This window comes from Perissodus microlepis, chromosome 19 (assembly GCF_051167445.1).
Source record: "Perissodus microlepis isolate ML-2025 ecotype Zambia chromosome 19, ASM5116744v1, whole genome shotgun sequence".
NCBI lineage: Eukaryota > Metazoa > Chordata > Actinopteri > Cichliformes > Cichlidae > Perissodus > Perissodus microlepis.
Window position 1 is genome coordinate 16367512 of NC_140479.1, and position 26384 is coordinate 16393895.

General features: G+C 40.4%; 2 protein-coding genes across 2 annotated transcripts; one reads left to right on the top strand and one right to left on the bottom strand.

Annotated features, from left to right (window-relative positions):
• Positions 1-794: 794 nt before the first annotated feature.
• Positions 795-11367, top strand: dcaf10 (DDB1 and CUL4 associated factor 10). The gene is made up of 7 exons (XM_084914477.1): positions 795-1534; positions 2226-2339; positions 5095-5292; positions 5946-6148; positions 6285-6365; positions 6450-6595; positions 6977-11367. Exons 1-7 carry the CDS (start codon positions 1047-1049, stop codon positions 7346-7348), a joined length of 1602 nt encoding a protein of 533 aa, XP_084770603.1. The 5' UTR covers positions 795-1046; the 3' UTR covers positions 7349-11367.
• Positions 11368-13134: 1767 nt separating this feature from the next.
• On the bottom strand, positions 13135-24464 carry cpxm1a (carboxypeptidase X (M14 family), member 1a). Its single transcript, XM_084914476.1, has 13 exons — positions 24053-24464; positions 23126-23235; positions 21023-21162; positions 20756-20840; positions 19313-19463; positions 19097-19182; positions 18832-18955; positions 17921-18117; positions 17635-17814; positions 15007-15301; positions 14465-14604; positions 14277-14379; positions 13135-13882 (listed from the first exon to the last, which is right to left on the bottom strand). The coding sequence occupies exons 1-13, from the start codon at positions 24462-24464 to the stop codon at positions 13560-13562; spliced, it is 2346 nt and encodes a 781-aa protein (XP_084770602.1). The 3' UTR covers positions 13135-13559.
• Between the last annotated feature and the right edge of the window lie 1920 nt (positions 24465-26384).

A 26384-nucleotide genomic window follows, 5' to 3' on the forward strand; every position in this document is an offset into this window, starting at 1 on the left:
AGATTATTGTGACAGAAAATGGAACAAAAGGCAGCCAACATCCAAAGAAGAGCTTGTTGTATTCTTTAGGAATTCTTTGGAGCTATTCCTGAAGCCTGCTTAAAGAAATTACTAGAAATTGTGCCTATGAGAGTTCAGGCTGTGTTGAAAAAGAAAGGTGATCATACCAAACATCGACATTCAGTCTCCTTAGAATTGCACAATCTATTTCTTGCCTTATATGCCGCATTTCCGTGCATGTTTACACATGTTCAAAAAACATTGCTGCATTTATTTACAGTATTCTTGTAAAATATTAAAAAATGAGGATTGGCTCAAGACTTTTGACTTGATGTATTATTATTACTGTTATTATTGTTGTTACCTTTTTATGACAGTGTTTGCTTTGTTGATCTTTCTGCGCTATTTACACCTTAAAGATTTCAGTCTTGCGCATTTATATTGTCATATTCATAAATGAATTTGTGGTTAACTATGGTCACATAGCAAATCCACTTATTCAGCAGATGGCAGCAAGCAATCTGCTAGGGAAAGGAAACGGAACTACGTCATTGTTTGCCTTTGTTTTGGTGCGAACAAAACAAGTTATGTGAAAGAAGCACGAATCTTCCGCCTGGATGTTTCAGCTCGGCGTTTGTACTCAAGAAAACGGGATTATTTGTACGTGTCTTATTTCGCTAAAAATGAGTAGAAGCACGGTTTAGGAGTAATAAACAATACTTATATTGTGTTTTGCTTTATATAAGACACACGCATAGAGTTTTAAAGGCTATTTGTGCTTTTATTTTGAAGTTTAATAATCATCTTCCGGTGAAATTTAAGCTAACATGTGTGTGGTTTAACGGGAGGCGTTAAGGCGCTGGCAAACCTAGCAACAAAATAAAATTTGCCCAGCGTAACCTATGCACCTAAAATGCTCTGCAATGGATTCTTAAAAGAGTGAAGGAAGCAGCGGGTTCGTGTTCATTAGGTGACCGGGCCAGCCTACTTTTCGAGACCCTGCACCCCGAACCGCAAACGTCTGTGCGGACGCTGGAGAAGCTACAATGAGCTCGGAGCACCAGAGCGACAGCGAGGACGCCGACGAGTCGCGGGACAGGCCCAACGGCGGCACCGTCTCCGACAAAGAGGAAGACCCTGACATTGACGATTCGGATGAGGAAGATGACATCGTGCGGAGAGCTTCTCCTTCACCCCCCGCGAGCAGCGAGGGTCTAGTGGCTCCTATCGCGGGGTCTCCCGTATTGGAGGAGCGAGAGCCCCGCTCCAGACCGGCCGTCGCACCGCTGAAGAAGTGCACTGATGGTAGCTCCGACACTGGTGGTGGCTCCGACACTGACAGCTTCAGGGGTGCTAGCCTGTTTTCTTGGTTGCAGAGCAGGACTATAAGACGAGGTGTGTTTGTGGACCCAGCTCGGGATAACTTCAGGACAATGACAAGCTTGTACCGCTCTATGAATCCGGCTGTAGAGTCAGTTAACCTGAGCACTCAGACCCATGGAGCCGTGTTTAACCTGGAGTACTCCCCGGACGGGTAAGATTTGTCTGCGTTTTAGGGTGTGAAGTTGAGAGATTTCCCGATATTTGTGCGTTAAAAGCTTGAATTTAAAAGCCACATTCGTCCTCACCTACCTACTTCATCTCATACATACTCACTGGTGTTTAATGATGACATAATAAATAGTTTCCAGACAAACCCCATCAGTTTGTTCACTGATGATTTAACAGTACGTTCTTAATATCCTCAAAATGTAACCTCCAAAGTCTTGTGCAACTAGTGAGCACTTCTCGGACTTAAGCCAAGAGACAGCAGATGTAAGAAACAAATCCTGCAGACAAACCAGGTCAAGCTGTGCCCAGTCTGGGTCACATTTGTTTTGTGGGCTCACACTTCCTGTCCTGGCTGTACCGTGATAGCGCTTCTGTGCACAATACTCGTCAATACTCAATACTTTGACCTGTGTCTGCATTTGACGCTTGAATTTTTTAAATTTTACCTATTCTTGTTGTGCAGTTTTAGTAACATTGTTGTGACTCATTATTATAGCAAAAATGCAATGAGTAGTGTAGCGTCAATGCAAGTAAAATTCATCCTGTCTACTTATTAGATTGCCTATAAACTGAGAAAATATTCTCCTTTTTCCCCTTATGCTTTCGTTTGCTGCTGCATAACATCTTGTCGCACATGGACAAAGAGATCAACTGTCTTTTTTTCTTCTGATTAGGTCTGTGCTGACTGTGGCCTGTGAGCAGACTGAGGTCCTGCTGTTTGATCCAATCTCATCCAGACACATCAAAACCCTGACGGAGGCCCATGAGGACTGTGTCAACAACATAAGGTGCATTATTCTAATCTTGAATCTCTGGGGAAAGGTTTTACAAATTGGGTCTGTAGCTCAGTAAAAGGGAGCAAGAGACCTGTGGGTTAAGGTAATAAAACATAATAAACAGTCTGTATTACAGCATGAGTCTTTAAATCAAGTATGACATGCAGAGACTAATAAAAACTACTTGGATGCATTTTATTGGGTCTGAGCTCTCGCTGTGAGGATGCAAGAAAGAGATGTTGGATGGAAGAGCTGAAGGTGCCAAATAAGAAATCCTTCCGCATTTCAGTACAACCTTAGTTGAACAACAACACATATCATCCATTGCCTTTATTTATATGACAAAAATTAAGCCAAAATGCTGAAGCAGTGTGTGGAAAAACAAAGTACATATTTGCAGCTTCCATAGAAATTGAGCAGGTATGTAGCAGCCAATGAAATGCGCTTCATTAATAGATAATTAGCAAGTGTGAACACCTCTATAAGCGCAGACGTTTTGTCATTTTGCAGCTTTGGAAAGTCAGGACTGTCTTAAAACAAACCCAAGGAGGAAAGACAAAAGCAGTGATCTTAGAGAAGCAGCTGTTGTTGTCCATCCATCTGAGAAGGGTTATGAGGCCATTTCCAAACAATTTGAAGTCCATCATTGCAGAATGATGGACTTCAAATTGTGTGAAAAATATATTCAAAGCGTGAAAATATTATTCACAAAAGCAAAATATTAAAGACAGCCAAGGCTCTAAGGCCTCATTTAGTGTGTTTAATATTAAAGTTTATGACAGGACTGTAGTGAACAGTTATGGCTTGTTTGGAAGGGTTGTCAGGAGAAAGCCTCTTCTCCCTAAAAAGAACATATAAGCACATCTTAGATCTGCAAACCAACACCTGAGCAAATTGCAAAGCTTCTGGAACAATCCCCTTTAAGACAGAAGAGACCCAAGCAGAGATGTTTGGCCATAATATACAGGCTCACGTTTGGAGAAAGCACCTCACAGCAGCTGTCAACGTGGTTGTGGAGGGCTGATGATTTGGGCTTGTTTTGCAGTCACGGAGTTGACCATGGACTGTTTTGTATACCAGAGTATTCAAGAGTCAAATGTGAGGCCATCTGTCTGACAATTAAAGCTTGGCTGAAATTGAATTATGTAACAGGACAAAGATCCAAATAGGGCTGCCACAAACGATTATTTTGATAGTCGACTAGTCACCGATTATTTTTGCGATTAGTCGACTAATCAGATCATCATCCATTGGACGTAAAACGTACAGCTTATTGCACCAGCTCTTATATAACTATCATTAGCTTACAGCCTTAAGTGTTTAAGGTATGTGCTAACTAAAAATAAAGACAAGATGATAGTTTATTAAATTTTAATGAAATTTGCAGATTGTTTCGGTGAAGTTTAATGAACTCCTTGCTATCTAAAATATAACAGGACACCGGAGTATAATCTCCAGCATCTCACACTTCTGATAATCAGCTGTCTGCTTGAAGTTTATTCAGCTGTGTAAAAACTATAACTTTAATCTCAGCCAAACCGATTTACTCAGAAACAAATAAAATACTAAAAAAAAAGACAAACAATAACATTTTTAAGTTGTCTAAGTGACTTATATATCATGTTTAACCTGAGTAGCGAAAGACGGCGGTGGGTTTGAAAACAATTTGCCAGGAGTCCGGTGTTCTCACGGCTCTAGTGAGCCTTGCCCCTGGTGAGCTATCGAGCTAGTGGGTAGCAGACGTCTCCGAAAACGTCAGAGCGCTTTTGAAAATATGTGGTGTCTTGATAAACTGAGCAGATATTTGAGGTTTACACAGCTACATTCTCGTCTGAAAATATATTTAACGTTTATTTTGTGACCCAGAAAGAATAATAAGAGTAATATTAAAACTAACTAGCTGCCGCCATTGTTGTAAACTGAGCTGGGCTGCACTATGAATTCTGGGACACAGCTTCTTCTTCTTCTTCGGGGTTTAACGGCAGCTGGCATCCTTGTACATGCAGTGCTGCCATCTTCTGTTTCAGTCCGTTATTACACTCTTAAATCCTACTACTTATTCCTGCGTCTTTTGTGATCTTACAAAGCTTCAAACGACGCGTCGACTATTAAATCAGTCGTCGACGATTTTGATAGTCGACGTAATCGTGACTAGTCGACTAATCGTGGCAGCCCTAGATCCAAAGCACAGCAATAAAGTGAAGCAACGTTGTAAAGAAGAGTGGGCCAGAATTCCTCCACAACAATGTGAGAGACTGATAAAGTCGTACAGAATGTGAGAACATCACGTTATTGCTGCCAAAGGTGGTTCTTCAAGCTACTCTGTTATTGGGTGTACTTAGATTTTCACACAACTGCTTCTGCATGTTGGTTTAGTTTCTGTTAAATAAATAATGATGCAGTGTAATGTGTCATGTATTGTTCTTCAGTGGCAGTTGTATTTAAAGAGAACCTGCTAGGAACCAGAATTTTATTTTCACCTAATATGTAAAGCCATAGAATTGGAACAGGGTGTATTTTCTTTTCCACAGGACTGTAGTTTCATTTTAGCGGCATCAGGTTCTTTCAGAGATGTGGCCTTTGTACATCATCCCACTTGATAAAAGACTTCTGTGTAGAATAGCTCTCTTCTCGCTCCTCACAGTGTAATTACGGAACTGGAAGATCTTCACGAGGATGGCAGTGTGGGGAAGCACCCCAGATTGGTCAACCTGTGTCGAAATTACTATCCACTGGGTTTCCTAAATCTGTGTTTCTCTCCCTGTAGGTTTTTGGACAATCGTTTGTTTGCCACCTGCTCCGACGACACCACAATTGCATTATGGGATCTGCGTAAGCTTAACTCAAAGGTTTGCTCATTGCACGGGCATGCCAGCTGGGTGAAGAACATCGAGTATGACACCAACACTCGTCTCCTTGTCACTTCTGGCTTCGATGGTAATGTCATCACATGGGACACTAACAGGTTAGTCATTGTCTACGGTATGTTTATTTTACGTCCATGTGCTCGTTGTGTCTCTGTGCCATGTACAGTTATGGTGAAAATAAAGTATATCCTTATTAGAAGTGGCCTGTACTTCAAACCAATTTCAACATGCCCAGGTTATCTTATTGTGATCTGGATTTTGTTTCTTTTGGTTTTCAATCAAAATGCTTTAATTTAGTTAGTTAGTTATTTCGTTTCATATATGTTACTACGTGTTATACAAAAATGACAAAAATTTCAAATACTGATTTCAGTCATGAGCTAAAACCTCGGGTTTCGCACTGCACTAAACCTTTCAGTCAGTTTTTCCCGGTCTCAGATCTATGTGATATTAATGTGGGTGGATAGCTCTAATATGATCATCTCCAGGATACAGCTTTGGCTGAGATAATCATATTACGTCTGTGATATTAGACCACAGAAGCCCAAACCACCTGCTGGTCGACCTTTCTGTATGCAAAGGGCAACCAATCAGAAAGCTGGGATAAAGGGAGGGAGCAGGAGCTAGAACAGCTGATTTGAGGAAATGGAACTGAGGGGCTGCACCAAGGCTGATCTATACAGGAAGGGTTTTTATAAGATATTGTAATCTAACTGTCTGTTAAACCTTAATTACTCCTCTGCATTTATAGGTTTACAGAGGATGGCTGCCCACACAAAAAGTTCTTCCACACTCGCTACTTAATGAGGATGCGCCTGACACCTGACTGTTCCAAGATGCTCATTTCTACTTCCTCAGGGTACTTGCTCATCCTCCATGACCTGGACCTCACCCAGTCCCTAGAGGTGGGCAGCTACCGAATGCTACGAGCACGACGGACTCCCCTCAGCTCAGGTCAGATCAGGCTCAAGCGCAAATTAATGAAGTGTTTTGCTCACGTTCCTTCATGTTTATCAGCTGGATTGTTCGCGTTAGGTTGGTGTTTATTAAAAAAACCCAAACCTATAAATGCCTTTTATGATTTTTTTAGATGGAGGCACATCAGCGTCCAGATCCGCTTGTACTCCTCGCCAGGGAAATGACTCCAGCAAGCTCCACCCTCATAGAGAAGGTCAGGGCGAATCATGATATAGAAGGGATAAACTACTGACACCTGAGGTTTTGTCTGTAATGTTATGAAAAACTGTGCTCGCAGGGCTGTCTCCCAGAAACAGTCTGGAGGTGTTAACTCCAGAGATCCCCGGTGAGAGGGACAGAGGGAACTGCATCACCTCCCTGCAGCTCCATCCCAAAGGCTGGGCCACACTCATCCGATGCTCCAGCAACATGGATGACCAAGAGGTGAGAAACATGGAGTGGTGCATGAAGCTGACATAATCACAGTTTTGTTTATTAAAATGCCTTAAACCACCAAGATCCCTCTTCAAGCTATTTCTGTAATTCACACAGGCTAAAATACGCCTTCACTAATATTTGTTCCCTCTAAAAGTTTTATATTAACCAGAGGTTTTTGTTAGCCATTAACAAGCGTAATTCTGGCTGTATATTTCACCACTTTTCTTGTAGAACTGAAGGGCAGTGTCATACTTTTAAGCAGCTTACAAGTAAAAGGCCACTAAAGGCTATATTTCCAGTGATGACACTGATGCGATTGCGTATTTAATCATCTGGTATTAAACTGCATCACTTGTATGTCCGCTTTCTCACTGCCTCTCTCTTCAGTGGACGTGTGTGTATGAGTTCCAGGAGGGAGCACCCACTCGCCCGCTGGTCTCCCCCCGTTGCTCCCTCCGCCTTACCCACTACATCGAGGAGGCCAACGTGGGGCGGGGCTACATCAAGGAGCTGTGCTTCAGCCCAGATGGACGGCTCATCTGCTCCCCTTACGGCTACGGTGTACGCCTCCTGGCCTTCGACGAGCGCTGTGGCGAGCTGGTCGACTGCCTGCCCATCCAGACCAGCTGCCTCAGGGAGATACGCTCCATCTACTCGCACAGTGACGTAGTGCTCACCACAAAGTTCTCCCCAACACACTGCCAGCTGGCCTCGGGGTGCCTCAGTGGGCGTGTGGCCCTTTACCAGCCCAAGTTTTAGCATCCGGTGCTGTTGAAGAAAGAAGTGTCGCAGACCTCAGTGAAGAAGTACTGATTAGGGTTTATGCACAGCAAGTCTGAGAATATATCAAAGAAGCATTAATTTATTCATAATCACACAAAAATCTATATACACCTTGCATTGCCCAAGTTTAGTGCAGCTACTTAATCTGTTTGATTTTTACTGTTTTGCCATTATGTGTTTAGAGATTGTTTAGCTACTGAGAAATATGCTTAGCTTCTGTCGGAAATATTAAAGGAAAAGTTGTCAAAAACTCTAAAAAGGAGAAAAAAACATGTAGCAATCCTAAATCGGATTCCCGGCATCTGTTTGTCTGAATCTTTTTCCGATAAACTAAAGAAACAAACCCTAAAAGTACTTCTTGACCCAGGTCTGCAGCAGCTAAGCAGGCAAAGTTAGTTTGGATTGTAGGTGTCAGCTGATAGCCATTGACATGGGAGAAGAACGGAGAAGACTTGAGCTGTGGACCGGTGGCCAGACTGCAGCAGTGGATGGAAACCTCACTGACCTTGAACTTTAAGAAGAAAAAAAAGGCAGTGCAAGAAAGATCAGTTGGGTTTTACTTTTCTCCTTGGAGACAGTGGTGCAACGTGGCATCAGTGAAGGACAAGCTCGTTTTCATATTAAAGATTCATTCTCTATAGCAGTAAAAAACGTTGATTTTGTTGAGACTCGGCACACTCAGATGTTGCTGTCTCAGGACAAAAACACTAAGGATGCAAGCGGACATGAATCCTAAAGGGACGAGTAAGGAACGGGCGCTTTCGTCTGTCGCTGGTCGTCTCAATTCGGCGTCCTCTGCTGCACATCGTGTCGCTCTCTGCTGCTCTGCTCATGCCTTTTCTCCACAGGTGCTGCTTCTCTGCTCATACAATCTGAACTTTGACCCCTGACTTCAAGTACGTTTTCTGTCTCCACCCTGTTTCTGCCTTCATGGTCTTTGATAGTGTTTTTTTAAAGTGGTTTTATTGGTGTATGAATTATGGCACTACTTGTAGCGCGATGTTTGATGCTATTCTCACAGTCACTGAGGCTACTTTAAGAGTAGATACATTGGAGTCACTTTTCATTTCCTGTAAGTGGAAACTGCTGAAGTCCAGCTGCTGTCGGTGTCTCATTTTCAGATTTTTCCACACCCACTCTTTGTAAAAATGAAAATGTAGTAGCAGTTAAGTATTTTTCCCTTAAACATTGCTGGCATTATTATAGATTTTCCACATCGAGCACGCTGCTCTGGCTTCCCAACCCTGCCTGCGTCTCGCAGCATCTACATCGTTTCATCTGAAAATGCAACTCTTTAAAATATTTTCATCTGACTTACTTTTTTCTTTTTCACTTTTTTCCCCTCCAGTGTTACTCAAACAGAATGGTGCACTAAACGTATTTACAGTTAGCCACAGTATCTATGTTCAAATAGTGAGGCTAACTAATGTGTTTCTAATGTTTTTGACTGCATTGGAGCTGTCAGACAGCTGGAGACAGACAAATAAGCTGTTTCATTAATGCTTGCTGTAGAATATTGCCGGCCTTTTTATTTTATCAGTGGCATGTTCACTTTTTGACTGAGAAAGATTCTTTATATTCTTTATTTAACATTTGCAAGATGAAATTGTGCTTTTTCTACCCCTGAACCTAAGTTTGTTGGTTTTTGGACAGTGCTAATCCACACTGTTTTGTCACACCTAGTGTTTCACGTTTGCTTGTGTTAGCATAAAGTTGATAAGCAAGGCTTTTCTCCTCTTTAAAGGAGCAAATTGCTTTGACTGTTCTAGTAAGAGCAATGCTTTTGTGTTTTGTATAGCTGCTGTAAGCACATGCCTGATTGTTACAACTGTAATGTATACTGGCTACAGTACATACTGACTGACTGCAGAGTAGATAGAAACTTGCTGTTAGGGAAACAAACAAACAAACAAAAAAAGACAGAAGCGTATACTACTATGCATACCAGCCTCTTAAGATAATTCTTCTTTCTTATTTATGTGAGGCTCTGTGTTGAGCTCTTAGATGCCAAATGTTTTGTTTCTGTTTGTTTTTCTTTTTTTTTTTTACTTGGACTTCTCTGCCGTGAGCTAAAAGTGGGTATCTATTTGTGGATTTGGAAATATCTTCTCTCGTTTCACATTTTGGGAAGTGTCTCATTCACATCTGGTGGTGTGTTGAGATGGAACTACATTCATGCCTTTGGTATTAAAGGGGGAACTGTTGCTTTATGGATATATTGACCACTCAGTATTTAGTGGTGTATATTTGACAGTGTTTAGATGCTCTAAATTCTGAACCTGTGTCTCTAAACCTTAATGTTAAAAAAAAATACTGCAAAGATAAGAGTGCAGCAGCACCCCCTACAGTCACAAGATGTTAAAATGCTGGCTAATCACTTCAAATATTCAGGGTTTTACAGTCATGTGACTACCAGCTGTACTTGTTTGCCATCTTGGATGAGTCTTGGACACAAGTTTTGGACACTGTCCTTGACCGTCTGTCATTTACAAGTTTTAGATAGAAGCTGATGGCGATACCTGTGAAATCGATTGTTAAAACCCCCCAATTATGCCCCCCCCCCCCCCCCCCCAAAAAAAAAAGCCCTCCGTGTGATTGCTTTGATTGCTACCAGATTCCTGTGGTTGCATGGAGTTTGCATCAAGCAGCAACTTATCTGCAAACACTCACCAACTAGTCTTGACTGCTAGTTAAGCAAAATGTTCACCAAGTAAAAGTTTGCATTTTTCCAACCCAGAAGTCCATGTTTTATACCATCTGTGCAGCCAACACGCTCCAAAACTTTCTGGTTTTGTTGCGTTTCTGGTTTGTTTTGCACTTTTTTGCTCGACTAGTAGTTGGCGAGTGTTTGCAGACAAGTCGGTGTCTTCCACGAAGAGAACATCCAGCCCTGGCAATTTGAGAGCGACCAAAGCATTCTGAGATTTTGCAGTTGTACCCTCTTTGAGGCAGATTTTTACCTAGCAACAACATGCAACCGCTCACCAACCGTTGGGGGAAATACACATTTTCTTCCTGTCCTGAATGGTGATTGTATCTCGTCCAATTTGGCTGACAACGAGCGACTTGCATATGACCTCAAAAACCTTTATAAAGCCAGTGGTAAGATTAGCATAATCACTGGGAAGGTTACTAATTAGCACCTCTGTCTCCCTTGGCTACTCAGTGTGCCAGTGGATAACATTTAATTCTGTTAGATAAAGATGGGCTAGCTGCTTCCAATTGTTTCCACTTTGTGCTAATCTAATGCAAACTGGCTGTTAGGGGTAACTTTATATTAATTGTGAGTGTTATTATTTCTTCTTTTCTGGTCTCAACTCAGTGCCACAAAATGTTGGGGGGGGAAAGTGCGTGATAACATTTAACTTCATTTGGGTTTGAGGTGATAACACAGGTGGAGTCTTAGATTCTAGCTCACTGTATGGTCCTGCAAGCAATGAGAAAAGATGCTTTTAACACTTTGTACCTCAGTTACATGCTCAAAATGTGTTTTCAGTATGTTGCAAATGGAGTCCATTTCACCTTCAGCTCAGTGGTCTTTCTTTCCCTTAGAATTATTTAATTTCTCTGATTACTGACATTTCAAAAAAGTAGACATTTCTTCTGTAAACAGCTACTTTAAAATGAACTGACTGAACTGATGGTTAAAGGATGCTGTGTATTCACCGCTGCTTTTATTTCACTTATTATACTCACGAGCTCTTTGAGGAAAAGTGTCTTATCTGCCATTTTCACTTCAGGTATAGTAACTAAACACCGGGTTCATTTTTAGGAATTTTTTTGTTGCTTTATTGCTCCGGTTCTGGGTTTTTAACCTGTTTTCAGCTGTGGGTTAAAGGAATGCTCCCAGTATTTGTGGCGATCACAGCTGGGGGGGGGGGAAGGGTAGATGCACTGTTGTTTCCTACCTGGTTACACAGAGTAAGTAATCCTGACAGCGATATTAAAAATGGTACTTATCAAAAATAAAAACTTAGCTTCTTTTTCACTGCTGACTGCTCTGTGTTTGGGTCCTTTATTGTTAATTTTCTCTTCATTTATTGATTTATTTTTAAATTGTCCTTAGAATTTCTTCTCTATATGTCAGTCAAACTCTCTCGCATCTGCTGCAGTCCCAACTCTGAGAATGACTTTCCTCATGGGAGGATTAGCAAGTTAAAGGAAGAAATGGTTTTTGTTTTTATGATCTGGTGAGTTATAAAATAAACAATTAAACATTATCTAAAGGGGAGAAGAATCCTATTCAATCACATCATATAAGGACTAGACTGAAAATGAAGAGTCAAGACTTTTTCACGGTGCTGGAAATACACAGGAGGACGAGCAATGCAATTTCTGACTACTTCAGAAAAGAAGCTAATCCAGCCAAAAATACATGTAGGAATTGCAACAGTAGTAGCAAAGGATCTCACGTGCTTATGTACAGTCTGTCATTTTTTTTCTGTCAGCGGCAGAAACATGTTTGCACAGGTTGGCCTGAAAATGAAAGACTTTGGTGGCACCTGAAACACCCTCCATCACATCATTACTTGACTTGCAGGGGGTGTTTATCAGTGGGAAAAACTGTAAATCTTATGAAAATACAGTTAAAGTCCAAAATCTATCCCCTCCTTCAGATTTTCCAAGAGCCATCCAGTTGGATATATTGGATTCTTTGCTGGGGTGTTTCTGCCCCCTGGGCCTTATGTTTATACCCCTGCTCTATATTGTACAGATGTTAGCCTATCTGAGCTACCACAGGGCAAGATGTGTAATTTCATTAATATATATATATTAATATATTTGTTTCAAAGTTTTTATTGTCTGAAATGTTTAGTTTTAGTTAAGTTTTATTAGTTTCAGTTTTAGCTTTTCTTAAATATTTTTCATGTATGGAGGGCATATGTCAAAGGCAAGATATAGGAAAATCAGTACAGGTGTTATAATAAAAACAGTTGATGCTCAATCTTGCAGATGTGCAGAGTCTCAATTAAAGCACCTGTCAGTGAATAATTAGGACTGTTGTTAGCAGATTTCGACAATACTAACAGATAGTTACAGAATTTATTATCTTTATATTTTTATTTTATTTTTATAAGTTCAAGAAATCATTCTACTTTGGGGGTTTTCAAAGGTCTTAAATTTGTTTTGTTTTGGGAGGGTTTTCACATCTAGTTTTAGTTAGCTGTGATAACTTTGGTCTGCATGATTCTTTGGGCTTAAATTGCAAGAATTAAATGTGTACAATTGCATACAAAGTTGTGATAACTCTTTGGCCAGACTGTAATTAATAAAACAAAGTTTTTATTAAAAGACATAAAAAATCCTTTTTGCAGAAATGTTTGTAGTAGATAGACATTTATTGTTTGTCTATTGGTTATCTAATTTGGTGTAGTATGAATGGGCATGGCAGTATTTAAGCAATAAAACGGATGTATTTATGAAACTTAAGCCATTCAGTGGGCTGGATTGGTGTCTAGCCACAGGCTTTATTTAGATGTTTACAGTGAAAATTAATTTTTTATCTCATTTATTTGAATTCTTTCTTTTATTTTGACTACATTGTCCATCTTTTCAGCACTTTAGCCGACGCTTGATGTCTTTTAAACGTGCTATACAAATAAAGCTAATTTGATTTGAGGTTTGTCCATGTGCCACGCAGATTTCCCTCTTTTTCATCCTTCCACTCATCTCATGTCCTCACTTTCAGAGTGCAACGAATGGCAGTTTCTTCTGTCTGTCTCTTCTTCTGTTAACCTTAGGTTCAGATTAAATACAGTGGATAACACAGTTATTTAACTTTATTGGTCCAGTTGGACTTTAGTCAGACAACCAAACTAAAATAAAATAAAATAAAAAAATTTTTAGAAAATTTATGACATCAGGCCAGCTGACACTGAAATCATCACCTTAGTTAATGTACAAAAGAAAAAAAAAACAGTAAATTCACAATTTAGGAACTCTTTGCGTAACTTTTAAGGATACTTGAACCAATTTAAAAACCTGTTCTGCAATAACATTGTCCCCAAGAGTTTATGTGCCTGTCATAGCCTGAAGGGTCCCCAAACTGAGAGCAGTATCAGACATAAAACGGTCTGCATGTTTTGATATTTGAGAAATACTTTTTGTTAACCAGGTGAGCTCCTTTAACAGCAGAAATGTAATTTTTCCCAGAGGACAGTTCATGAGCCCGCTCTCCCATCTCCTCTCATGCTTTCCAGGCTTGAGAGGACCGAGCTCTTCTCATCTGCTGACCCTCCCTGCGGCGGTTGATTGCCTTGGTGCTAGCCCGTAGCTTTCGGAGCCTCAGAGCACGAAGACGCAGCTGAAGATCCTGCGGGATCTTCCCCCCTTTGGCCCTGATCTCCTTCAGCCTCTGGATGGGTGTTTTGGTGAGGATGAAGTCACAGATGGTGGGATTTGGTTCCATGCCGACATTGCACCGACGCATGGATGGGAAGTAACCCACGGCCCAAACGATCACCTTGTACTCGCCTGGGTTCAGAAGACGCCAGTAGTCCCCATCAGTGGCTACAGAAAAAAATGAGGTTTGCAGAATTTTAATCTAAGCTTCTGGTTTTACTGGTTAATGCATCTGTAGAAGATAAATGAATAATTTTGCCAAAAACTGATTGCAGTTTCTATCTTGTGACGAAAATGTTATTTGGGGCTCCAAATGGCTTGATATCAGAGATATGTTTGACGGATTACAGGTCAGTAAGTCATTTACAACAGTTCAAATACAGCAATTGTCAAAATGGTTCTTTCGGTGTGTTTGGTTACAGGCTGTAAACTTGGTATACACAGAAATACAGCTAAAACAAAGATGCATTTGATGGTTGCAGTTTGACACTTTTTACTTTAACACCCTGCTCATTAGAAATTAAATCAGATTAAAACAGATAAATAAAATCAACTGGCTGACCTGATCGGATGTCATGGTCATGGTCCTCCACCTTGATTATAGCATCTGCTATTCCTTTTTTGGTGAGCTTGTCCCTGACCACACCTTTGATGCCTCTATGAACCTGAGAGAGGAGAAAATGCTGCCGTGTGAGCCACTGCTTTGAAAACCACATGATAACTTGTACCATTTTCTTTGAACAGGTTTACCTGCTCCATGTAAACCAGCAGAGACTCCTTATTGTTCTCCCACTCGATGGGGAGTTCACTAACATGGGGAAACTTATCACAGGACAGCTCCACTGTCACCTCGAAGCAGTTGGTGTGCAGGTAACTGAAATCGTTCATACCTGCAGGAAAGGCAGGCACAGAAAACACAGTGAATATTGAGTGAAACAGTCGTGCAATTTATAGGTTTAAGGGGAAAAAGAACTGAATTTGATCCTTGAATAGAGAGAAATATGACATCTGTCAGTGATTAACTTGGTTAAATATTGATGTATTTTTTAAGCTTGCAAATTATAGCAAGATTTGATATGTACTGGAGCCTAGTTTAATTTAAGGGATATGTAATTTGACAGGGTGTTTGCACATTGGTAGTAAATTTTTTTAAGTGTTTCAATCTGCTCTCTTGTTTTGTAACACTAACTGAAATCACACAGCATCCTCTGCAGAGGACGATGCAGCATTTTTTGGGTCTGATGAGTCTCAGATGGCGGAAATCATGCTCAGAACAGACTGATGAAACTCACTGCCAGGAACCGTGTGCCAGGCTCCGCCGTTGATGATGTTGTTATGTAACTGAAATTCCTCGTAGTGGCAGATACGTCGGTCCGGGTTGGCCATCACCAGGTTAGTCGAGGCATAGACCGAGGCCAGCCAACGAAAGAAGGCATTGTCTGCTGTTGGCGTGTCTTCCTGTGGCGCCCAGTCACGGGTGCAGTCGAAGGGATAGGTAACAACAAGCTCTCCACCATGGAGGTTGGCGCTGAGCACAAAGGGAATGTCCTGCATCCAGCTGATGACCGCACGTGTCTCTGGTGCAACCTGGGCAGAGGTAGAAGGAGTTTAGTTTAAGTACCCAAAGCATGTGAATCTGCAAAAAATAAATTGTTAAAAGTAAAAAGGCATGCAGTATTCAAAAAATAAAAAGCTGAAGTATTAAAAGTAAAGAAAAAAAGGTGAAAACATATTCTTTTATTAGGTTATTTGTCTTTTACTACAGCGCATTATCATATTTTCTCTTTGATTTTATATTTGATTCTTAGCATGCTTTTCTATTTCTTTAGCATTCTTAGTTGCAGTTACTGTGTGTATGAGAGTCTTAGGTTCATTGGGTTTTCCCTTTATGTTAAGTTTACTGTGGTGTCCAAGCTTCCCTGTTTAGTTATTTCCTGTTTTAGTTTTCTAGTTAGTTGTCTCCTGTGTTTTGCATTTAGTTTTATGTCCTCTGTTTTGGTATCGTGATTAGTTTGACCTGTGCCTCGTTGCCCAGATGTTTCTAATTCCCTGATTTGTTAACTGACCCTGTTTTCCTGTTACGGAGTGTGTGATGCTTTTGTTTTGGACTACTTTCTTTGTTCATGGAAGACACTGCCAGATACAGTCCGACTGATATTAGACCAATATTAGCTATTTGCTGATCTAACACTGTTGGTGTTTAAAAATCAATGAATAAAGATTAGATGAAAATTTAAAGATTAAAGGCAGGGCGCTCCTTTCCTGCTGGCATCATGTAAATACTACAAATCCAAAAAACAGCTGGTCCGAGCAGAGTTAGACAGAGACATGTACTACGTTATGGCGTCCAAAACGATGAAGCAAGATTTCACCTTGTCTGGGTAACTTCGGGGTTGACCTTTCTGATTTTATTGCCACGGTAACTTAAACTGCGAACCCATCCTGCTCCACATGAGGTTGTGTTGCAGGTTAGAGATCAACAGGTATGAAATCACCTCCTATTGACCAATCAATTCTCTAGAAAATCACTTTCCCAGACCTCTCTCCTGAGAGTAAGAGGGTCTAAAGATTTTTTTAAAGCGTTTAAAGTCATTGTGTTTCACTGATGAGCAATTATAAGAAATATATGTTCTTAGACATAACGCTGTGGTGGGATTGTCTTTATGACACCCAGGACGCACTCTAGTATAACTTCATAAATCAGTTGTGTAACTTCTGTAAGCCACTAATGATGTGTGATCAGCGACTACGTGTTTGCCATTAGTGAGAGCAACTTTTTGGAAAATCTTTTCTATATGCACTTTAAAGTTCTTTTCCTGTTTTTCTAGCATGATCTTGACTAATAAAGCCAACATGGCAAAGACTGTAATCTGCATATGTGCAACCTTGTGCAACCTGCAAATTGATGGCCAGGAGTGTCTCTACACCAAATGTCTGTATCGATATTGATTAATATTAATTCAAAATTGATTTAAAAGTCCAGTATTGGTCGGGCTCTAGTCAGAGAGTTAATGGAGTAAAGAAGGAGAGGAAAATTTTAAATGTTACACAGAAAAACTTGCTTTTGTTCTTTTTTTGTGAACTTTTGTGGACTTGATCTTGAACAGGTTTTTAACATATACCTTTTTCTCATTTGTTTTCCATTCAACAACTTTAATGTCTGATAAAATGAGCAATTTCTCATTAGATCTATGCAATGCTTACATTGATGAAACATCTAACAACTCGCAGACATTTTAAACGTGGAGGAGCCCTGTTTTTGTGAAGTAAATTCTGCTGTCAGATGTATGTGAAGAAGGAGGGAAGACAATACTGAACCCTGAAATGTCACAAAGTCAAACTTTTAACAACAAAGCAAAAAAGTGGAAACACTAAGTCTAGCTCCTAAAACTGGTTCTTAAGTACAGTTCTCAGGTGAAATAATCAGACACTGGAAAGATTTTCAGAATAAAACACAGATGGCAGGATTAATAATCCTAACCCATATGATGCAGTTAAATAAATACCCTTTTTAATAACAAAACACACCCAAGAAGAAATTCACCAAAGAAAAGCTTGTAGATTTGGTGATCTTTTTCTGTCATTAAGCAGGATTTCAGCCTGTGTTTGCCTTGAACACTGTCACCAGACACTGAGTGACAATCCTCAGGCTTTCAGGAAAACTAGTTTCTTGGCTCTGAAATGATTTCCTGATCTGAGCCTTTGCATGTCAATGAAATGAAAATAATGGCACGCTGACTAAAGCTGCTCTTTCTCACGACCTTCGTGAGAACAAAACATTGAGCATTGTAACATTGTAGTTTTTAGGTGAAGTCAATTCTAATGCTTTAGTTTCTATTTCCTGTCAATGTTAAAATAGCCTCCAGGTGGTGCCAATGAAATGAATTTTTCAAATGCACAAATAAGATGCATTTCCTTACTGTGGCGTCTTCTTTGGTGTAGTATTCTGGGATGGGGATGTAGTGGTTGGGCACTTTGGATTTATCTGCTGCTTTTTCTTCGGTGTCCCACATAATGTTGTTCAGGTCTGGGAAGTTATGATTCAGGTCGATTCCTTCAAAGCTGTATCGTCCCTCAGCCCATCCAGACAGTTCTGAACCCTGCACCACATTAACAAGTATAATGTGGGGATTATTAAAGAGCATATTATATATATATATTTTTTTTAAAAAGAAATAGACATGAGCCTAATTAAGATTTACCCACCTTCACATAAGCCACCTCATATCCATCTGGGTTCATGGAGGGCAGGAGGTGGATTCGCGTCTCGGTGACCAGCCGTACTATACGCTGGTTGCCCTTTTTGTATTCTTTGCACATATACTGCATGAGGTTTAGGACAAGCTCTCGACCAAGAGCTTCATTTCCATGCATCCCTGCCACGTAGCGAAACTCAGGTTCCCCTGCCAAGAGGAAAATTTAGAGCCACTTTACATGCCAAGGAATAAAAAAATGTGGAAGAACTGACTGGGGCACTTCTAAAAGGAGGTCATATTAAACATTATCTAAGATTTTAAGTTTATTTTTGTTTTCTAAAGCTCAGCAGCACACTAGGAAGACATTTAATTGCTCAGATAAAGCAGTCTGTGTTAGGCAACAGTTTGGCGCCAGGCATTTCTAAGTACATGACTCCAAAGACCTGAAGTCTGGGCTTTTACCACAAAAATAAAATATGTTCAAGGTCTCAGTGTTTTCTCTTAGATTTGGCACTGATCACTACTCCATGAAATCAATTAAACAGCTGCTGACGCATAAGAGCAAAATGCCTGGGAGCAAAGTGATTTTGAAACGTGTTTATGACATTTCTCTTAAGAAACAAAGACAAGCTGTACCATACTTGATTTTACTAATCTTGCTGGCAGATGTTGAGTGGCCACAGATCACATTTAAACCCAAGCCTGTATCTAATGGCAATGGTTCAAAGAAATAAAATCATTTGTTTATACAAGAGAGGCCTTCTCCTCAGGACCCCCTGCCTCCCTGTGTGGGGCTGCTGCAGAAATCAGGCTGTATAAACAATGGTGGACATTGAACTGCACCTCTGAGCTGCGAAACGCTGGGTAACTTGAGAAATATGACAAACCAGAAAGTTTCATTCCAATATCTTCAACTCTTACCGATTTCGTGTTTGCCCGGGTTATCTGAGATCTCCATAACGTAGAGTTTGAGGCCCATGTAGCTCCTCCCTATAGTGTAGACGCGGGTGATGTCGGGACACTCCTCCGTCACAGACTTCATGAGCTTCAGGGTTCAGAAAACACGCTTGAGTGTAAGGCTTAAAAGGGTTAAAGCTGAACTTTTACCAAATCTGCAAACCGTTAAGAGCATGAGTAAAAACCCTGGTGTTTATGGGAAAGCCACTCATCCTGTAACTTTCCTAACCTTTCTCATCTCTTTGTAGTTGTGGTGTCTAAAGTCCAGAGCATCCTTGGATCCTGATTCATGCGCTGAGTAAATGTCAGATGGATCTTAAAGAAAGTAGCAGATGTTTCCAGTTACATATTTTCTTTTAATTGACTTTCGGAGGTCAACATCTTAATGCATTTGAACATCCACAGTAAATGCTGTGTCCCTCTCGCCTACTGTTTTTTTTCCTACCGTGAACACGGCAGCCAAGTATCTCAGCCCTGAGGCAGACGGTCCCGTTGGAGTACCAGGTCTGTGGGTTGATGCGGATGAAACGGGCAACGATGGGAACAGGAAGGAGCCCAAGAACCGGCGTCTCAGGATTCTGGTTTCCTTCAAATAGCTGCACAATTCAGTGTGAGTTCATATAAGTTTGTGGAGTCATGGAAAAAATATAGCAGACCCTCTATATATTCTAAGGTTTTGTATATAAGGATAAAATAAAAGTAATCTGGCCTTATCAGGTTTTATTTACGGTGTTTATCAGGCCATTTCCAAAGAACTTCATTCTAAAAAGAACATGCTACCACAGCTTAGGTGTGCAAAATTGCCTCAGAACAACCACAAGGCATCTGGAACAATGTCCTTTGAAGAGATGGGATGTTTGGCCAAAATGCAGAGTGCTACATTTGGAGAAAACTAAACACAGCGTATCGGCACAAACACCTCATACCAACTGTCAAGCACGGTGGTGCGGTGCTTATAATTTGGGCTTGTTATGCAGCCACGGGACCTGAGTACCTTGCACTCATTGAGTCGACCATGGATTCCTCTGTATACCAAAGTATTGTAGAGACAAATGTGAGTCCATCTGTTGGACAGCTAAAACTTGGCTGAAATTGGGTCATGCAAAAGGAAAATGACCCCAAGCAAATCACAGCAAATCTACAAAAGAACGGCTGAAAAAGATGGTGTTGCAATGGACTAGTGAAAGTCCAGACCTTAAGAAGGCAAACTTCAATGAACTGCAACAACATTATAAAGACTAGTGCGCCAAAATTCCTTCACAACGATGTGAGAGACTGATAAAGTCGTAGACAAAACAATTCAAGTCATTGCTGCTAAAATAGGTGCTACAAGCTCTTGAGTCGTGGGGTGACAGGACAGTGGAGGAAGAACATGCAGGAAGTGGGCCTGAGTTTGATTCTGCAGTTGCCTTTTGGCAGATGGTTTGCCTTCTCGGCCCACTGTGCTAATGATTACAACACAAATATAGCTGAAAACATGACCTTCTTGGCAGAGTTAGCAATGGCTTTAAAATGGAGTGGAAAACCTTTGTTTCGCCTTCATTTCCTTGGAAAGAGCTTGGACTTTCCAAAATATGTGGCGTCAGGCAAAAAAAGAGTTTGAACTGCAGTTTTCAGTCAAACCTTAAATTTCTTTGTACACACTGCATGCTGGAACATTGATCAATGTGTACTTAGTTTGTTTATATAGTGTGTTATAATGAGTTAAAGGCCACCCCCGAATTTCAGTTTTTGCCGTACTGTATTTGTTTCACTCTGAGTCCTCTCTAATCTGCACCAATACTTAAGGTTTTGGTTTACAGTCTATATTTCACTTTGGCAGAGAAACTTCAAAATCTGTTTTCCATCTATGTTCCTTAAATCGCAGAATAGAAGAAGTAGTTCTCACCGCTTCCTGCGTCCCGTTCATGGAGGTATGCCAGGTTACAGAGTCATTACTCAGCTGAACTTTGTAGGTTTCGACCCAGTCCCAACTATGACATAGACCAAAAATGAAAACAAACGTATATTTTTTCAGTGAGCTCATTGCAGCGGGCAGCCAAAGAATACTACAGCACTCCATCTTTGCTTTAGACAGTATGTTCAATGAAGAGCTAATGTCCATAATGCTAACAAATTATTTTGATTTTCAGCTTTAATCCTGATACTACCTGACCTCCAGATGGAGTTTCGCCCTTGCAGAATGACTCCAGTAAACAGAGTGAGATGAAGGGCATCCACCTCAAGCCACTGGTGCCGGTCCTTATACTCGGCACACCAAGCTCCATCATACAGATCTCCATCCTCAATGCCAGACTTGGAAAAAAAAGAAGAGAAAAAAAGAAAAACGCACGTCACAAAGAATCCAAGAAACACTCCCTGAAAACTTGAGGTTTGGCCTTTGTGTGAAGCATTGCATAAGAGTGCTGACCTAATTTTGAAATAATTACTTTCAGACTCCAGACTCAAGATTTTGGACCGCAGAACAAGAGGAGTGGACGGCTGCAGTGATAAACACATCTGGCTCTGCATTCATCAGATTATTTTATTTAATTTTTGTACATTTTTTTCTTGGAAGAAACAATGAATAGATTTTATTTTATTGGCTCATTTTACAAGCCAAGCAAGACCAAATGAGCCTGCTAAGTTAAAGGGTGGATACTTTATAATTTATAGTTCCTGTAATAAACACTAGAAATAAGTATTTAAATTAAATATGACAACTTGAAAGGAATGGCTAATCCCATTAGGAGATCAAATTAGTCAAGATATCTGATTATACAATAGAATAGAATAGAATAGATTGGCCCTTTATTGTTATTGTACATGTACAACGAAATGGTGGATTGATTTTGGCTGAACCAACTCAGCTTCTCTACTTTTAATAGAAATACACACTTACTTTACTTGCCACTTTATTAGGTACACTGAACTACAGAAATACATTATTTCCTCACCGATTTATCAAGGTACTAGAAACATGTCTCTAAGATTTTGCTCCACATTGACATGATGGCATCACACGCAGTGGCTGCAGATTTGTCAGCTGCACATTCTCAATGTGAATATCCCTTTCCAGCTGCATCCCAAAGGTGCTCTGTTGAGTAGGGCTCCGGTGACTACGTAGAGAAGAATGTTCAAGACTTTTTAAATGAAGCAGTGTCTTTCAAAATTTCTGTTTTCTAATTTTGGTGAATTGTGGCCTTAGTTTCCTGTTCTTAGCCAATAGCATTTGCATCTAGTGGGTCTTCTGCTGCTGTAGCTTCAAGGCTCGACTTGTTGTGCATTCAGAGATGCTATTCTGAATGATTATTTGAGTTACGGCTGCCTTCCTATCAGCTCAAATCAGTATGGCTAGTCTCCTCTGACCTCTGACACCAACAAAGCATTTTCTCCCAGATAACTGAAGCTTTCTGATGTTTTTCAGACCATCCTGTGTAAACCCGATAGGTGCTTGTGTGGGTAAATCCCAGTAGATCAGCAGTTTCTGAAATGCACAGACCACTGGCACCAATAACCATGTCACATTCAAAGTCACTTATATCACCTTTCTTCCCCATTTTGATGTTCAGTTTGAACTTCATCAGGCCATCTTGACCATGTGTGCGTCCTAAATGCACTCAGACGCTGCCATATTATAGGTTAATGAGATATTTGCATTAACAAACAGTTGAACAAGAGAACCTAATAAAGCGAGAATAAATTTCTAGTTAATTGAATTGAGAAAAAAAAAAACCAAAAAACTTAAAAGCACCAGACATTTAATAATGTATTACAACTTCCCAGTGGACTTTCTTGGTACTTTGGACCAAATCTTTGATTCCACATTAAGTCTCAAGTAAAGTAATTCTAACCATGACAAAAAGTAACTGTAGTTTTTCCTGGACCTTTATGGTGACGTTTCTCTTCACTATGGTGATAAATTAAACATCTGTAGATTTTGCATGTTGACAGAAGAAATAATTTTTTTAACCGTTTTTAATACGCTTTGCATAGAAACTGGAGATTCACACACACACAACATTTGAAACATAACAAAATAGTATTCAGTAGGTTCAGCTTGATTCATCAAATTTAATCCATTCAAATTCATGTCTTTGAAGTAGCAGTCAATCTAAATGAACTAATAAAGGTAATTTTAGGTTGTATTTCTTTATTTGATTTTCAAAGGGGCCAAGTTTTTAAAAAATGTGTGCAGTTTGTTTATGTTAATAAAATTTAACAATGCTTTCCAAAATGCTGAGAGATGAGTGTCTGTAATAGCCTCTGACCCACTGACCTGGATATTCAGCCTCCCCCTGTGAGGACCCAGCCCCGACCGCTGGTAGGACGAAGCTTGAATCTGGCTGTCATCAACTCGCAGGGACTCCAGGCCGAGGGGAGGACAGTCTGCGCGGAAAACAAAAATGAATCATCACGCGATAAGATCTTCTCTGGGTTTCTGTCTCCACATGTTGATCCTCTGCAGAAGCAGCTCTGAGATCGACAGCGGAAGGGTTAACCTTTCTCTCTCTTTGTGGTTTGTCTGAGTAAGCAAACACATGCCAGATGTAAAACGAGCTCCAAGCTGTTATATCTCTGATCATCTTGGGCCAGTTCTGTGGAAGTTTGGAGGCCCCTCACCTCCTCCTCCCCCTGCTCTGCTTGTTTCGGGGAGTAGAGGAAGCTGCAGATATTGGAAATAGTGGAGGCTTTGGATGTAATTTGAGACACAGTGGATAAAAGTCAAAGGTTCAGCAGATCAGGGAGGTGAGAGCTACAGCTGCAGGGGATTCTGTGGTTTGGGGAACAACTAATAACATTCACATCAGTCACAAGTAGGTCAAAACAGCTAAATCCAACATATTGAGCAACAGCAAGTATTACAAGCAGTAACAAATGCTATATAGTGTTATACAGCTGTGTATAGCTGAAATACATATTCCTTTAAGTGACTGACTGAGAAGAGATTTTTAAAAACTAAGCTAAGCTAAAACTAAACTTCAAACTAACTTTCCTGGGATTTTTTGACCTTCTATGATTGTAAATATAATATAATAATAGCAATAATTATCTCCATCTACTTTTACAGCTTGATTTGTGTTAAAGGTTTTAAAAAGGTAGGTATGACAATTTAATTGCCTCTTTAATTAATATGGAGTTAATACTGGAGCTCATAACACAGCTTCATGCAAAAATCAGACTAAATGGGTAATTTTTTTCCTACCCAGTTTCGATTTGTCATCTTCAGTCTTGCGGTCTCTTGGGTCTTTCTCTTTCTTGTTTCTTTCTTTGCTGGTGTCCGTGGTGTCCAGCTGTTTGTCTCTGACAGTGGTGGTGAAAATGTCTGGCTCTGCTGTTGCTGGAGTCGTTCCATCCCTGCTCTCGCCCTTCACAGTCACAGCCTCGGTCCAATTCAGAGTTGGCCTTGTTGTTGTTGTGTAGTTGATTAATGCATAACTCTTAGTCGGTGCTGGGGTGTTTATCAGTGCTGCAGCACCGTGTGTCAAAAGTCCCAGAAAAAGCACTGCAGGCAGCATGCACAATGACTTTTCCATCCTGGTCTTTGTTGCTGGAGAAGAGTGAGGGGGAAAAAAAATTCCCCTTTGGTTTATGAGATGACAGAGCCAGACCTCCATCCACCTCCCCTCCTCCTCAGTCCCACCTCCCCTTACTCCCTCACTCTTCCTCCCTCCCTCCCAAAATTCCAGCTGAAGTCCTGCAAAAAATTGTGACAGCAAATGTATCTGTGCATGGTTACAATTTAGGCTGTGTGTGCCCGTGTGATCCAAACACTGAGCTGCCTTCAAAAAATGTGTTAAAATGATGATTAGAAATGTGTCTATCATAACAAAGTGAGCATGTAGTTTTATAGCACTGGACAAGTGGGGTTTCTAGTCCTCTTATAAGGATTCAGACTTACTGTGCCTAGCTCTTTTGAACAGGACTGCACAAGTTGTCCACAATGAGTTAAAAAATGAAATGGTTTTGGTGCATGAAGAACCACCTTCAGCAGCAATAATTTGATGTAATTGTTTTCTGCATGACCCAGGTCATGTAGCTACAAAACAAGCGCAAATCATCACCTCTCCACTACCGTGCTTGACCGCTGGTATGATATGTTTGTGTTGATTTGCTGTGTTTGGTTTTCTCCAAACGTGGAGCATTGCATTACAGACAAAGATCTCCACTTTGGTCTTGTCTGTCCAAAGGACATTGTTCCAGAAGTTGTGTGGTTTGTTCACACGTAACTTTGCAAAGCTAAGTGATGCTGGCATGATTTTAGAAAGAAGAGGTTTTCTCTTGGCGAACCTCCCAAATAAGAAGCTTCCGTCTTTTTCTAATCGTGCTGTCAAGAACTTTAATATTTAACATGCTAACTGAGGTCTGTTGAGTCTGAGATGTCACTCTTAGATTTTTTGCGCTTCTCTGAGCATTGCACAGTCAATTTGTGACGACCTTCACTCCTGGGAAGATTGGAAACTGTCTGATTGCTGCTTCTCCTGACATAAATGCTCCAGTACAGCAGAATGATAAAACGTCTACTTTTATGGAGATGCTCACAATTTCTGATGATCATTAAATAAATGCATTTGATCATTTTGGTGTAGTAATATATTTTTTGATGTTGTTCTGCTGAAGTTCTGTTTAACTCATTTAAGACCTGCTAAGAACCAAATGATGTCCCGAGTTTAAAGAATCTGTACTTTCTTTTAAGCATAACTGTATATTTAGAAAGTCGCTCTAAAAGTGAGGTAATAAACATTATGTATGGCTGTAAATACATTTGGGTGTTCTCAGTCAGAGTATAAGAAATAGCTTCCATAGCTTCCATGCAGTAAAGAGGTTTTCTGGTTAAAACAGGAAATGATAAAAATAGGCTTTACTGGAGGGTTTTTTTTTCACCAACCCCCAAAAAGCCTGACCTTAAGACAAATATTCCTGTCTAGCAGGTACATGTTTTCACTGTTTTAGCAAACAGTCAGAATGTGCTAGTGTACATGACGGTTTCATCTGATATCAGCCCACTCAGGATATCCTTTGAAACATTCAGGTTTAGGTTTCAGGCTTCTTACAGTTTAGAAGCAGCTTCGTCTCTGTTTCTTCGTCTTCCTAATGAGTTCAGGATCTGACATGGAAATTAAAAAACACACAGGTACGTCTCATATTTCTCCAGGTGTGTTTGGACTACTGGTTTATAGCAGTGAATACAATGTTTCTGAACTTCGTAACCACTTTTCGGCAGAACATCTTTTTGCCTTGTGTTATTTAAGTACATTTGCATTCAGAGGGACTCTTATTTCTTGTGACTCATGTTTCCTCCACCTCTGTCTGGTGCAATGACTGTGAGAAAAGCTGTGAGAAAAGCTCTTTTATCTGTGTGTCATCAGCCTGTTGTGTTCATGAGTCTTAGTGGGTCATGAGATGAGCTGCTGTTTCATTTCCCACATAAAATCATCTAATATATCACAGCTTAGACAGTTTTAACTGTCCAAACAGCCATATGCTTGTTGTTGACTCAGCTCTGTCTATGTAATGTAACATGTTGTATAGGGTTT

Coding starts and splice junctions, on each gene's coding strand:
- dcaf10 (XM_084914477.1), top strand. CDS start 1,047: ATGAGCTCGGAGCACCAGAGCGACAGCGAGGACGCCGACGAGTCGCGG. Junction 5,293..5,945: donor ATCACATGGGACACTAACAG/GTTAGTCATTGT, acceptor CTGCATTTATAG/GTTTACAGAGGATGGCTGCC. Junction 6,149..6,284: donor ACGGACTCCCCTCAGCTCAG/GTCAGATCAGGC, acceptor TGATTTTTTTAG/ATGGAGGCACATCAGCGTCC.
- cpxm1a (XM_084914476.1), bottom strand. CDS start 24,464: ATGGAGGTCTGGCTCTGTCATCTCATAAACCAAAGGGGAATTTTTTTT. Junction 17,815..17,920: donor ATGAGGTGGCTTATGTGAAG/GTGGGTAAATCT, acceptor AATGTGGTGCAG/GGTTCAGAACTGTCTGGATG. Junction 15,302..17,634: donor ACACCAAAGAAGACGCCACA/GTAAGGAAATGC, acceptor ACCTCTGCCCAG/GTTGCACCAGAGACACGTGC.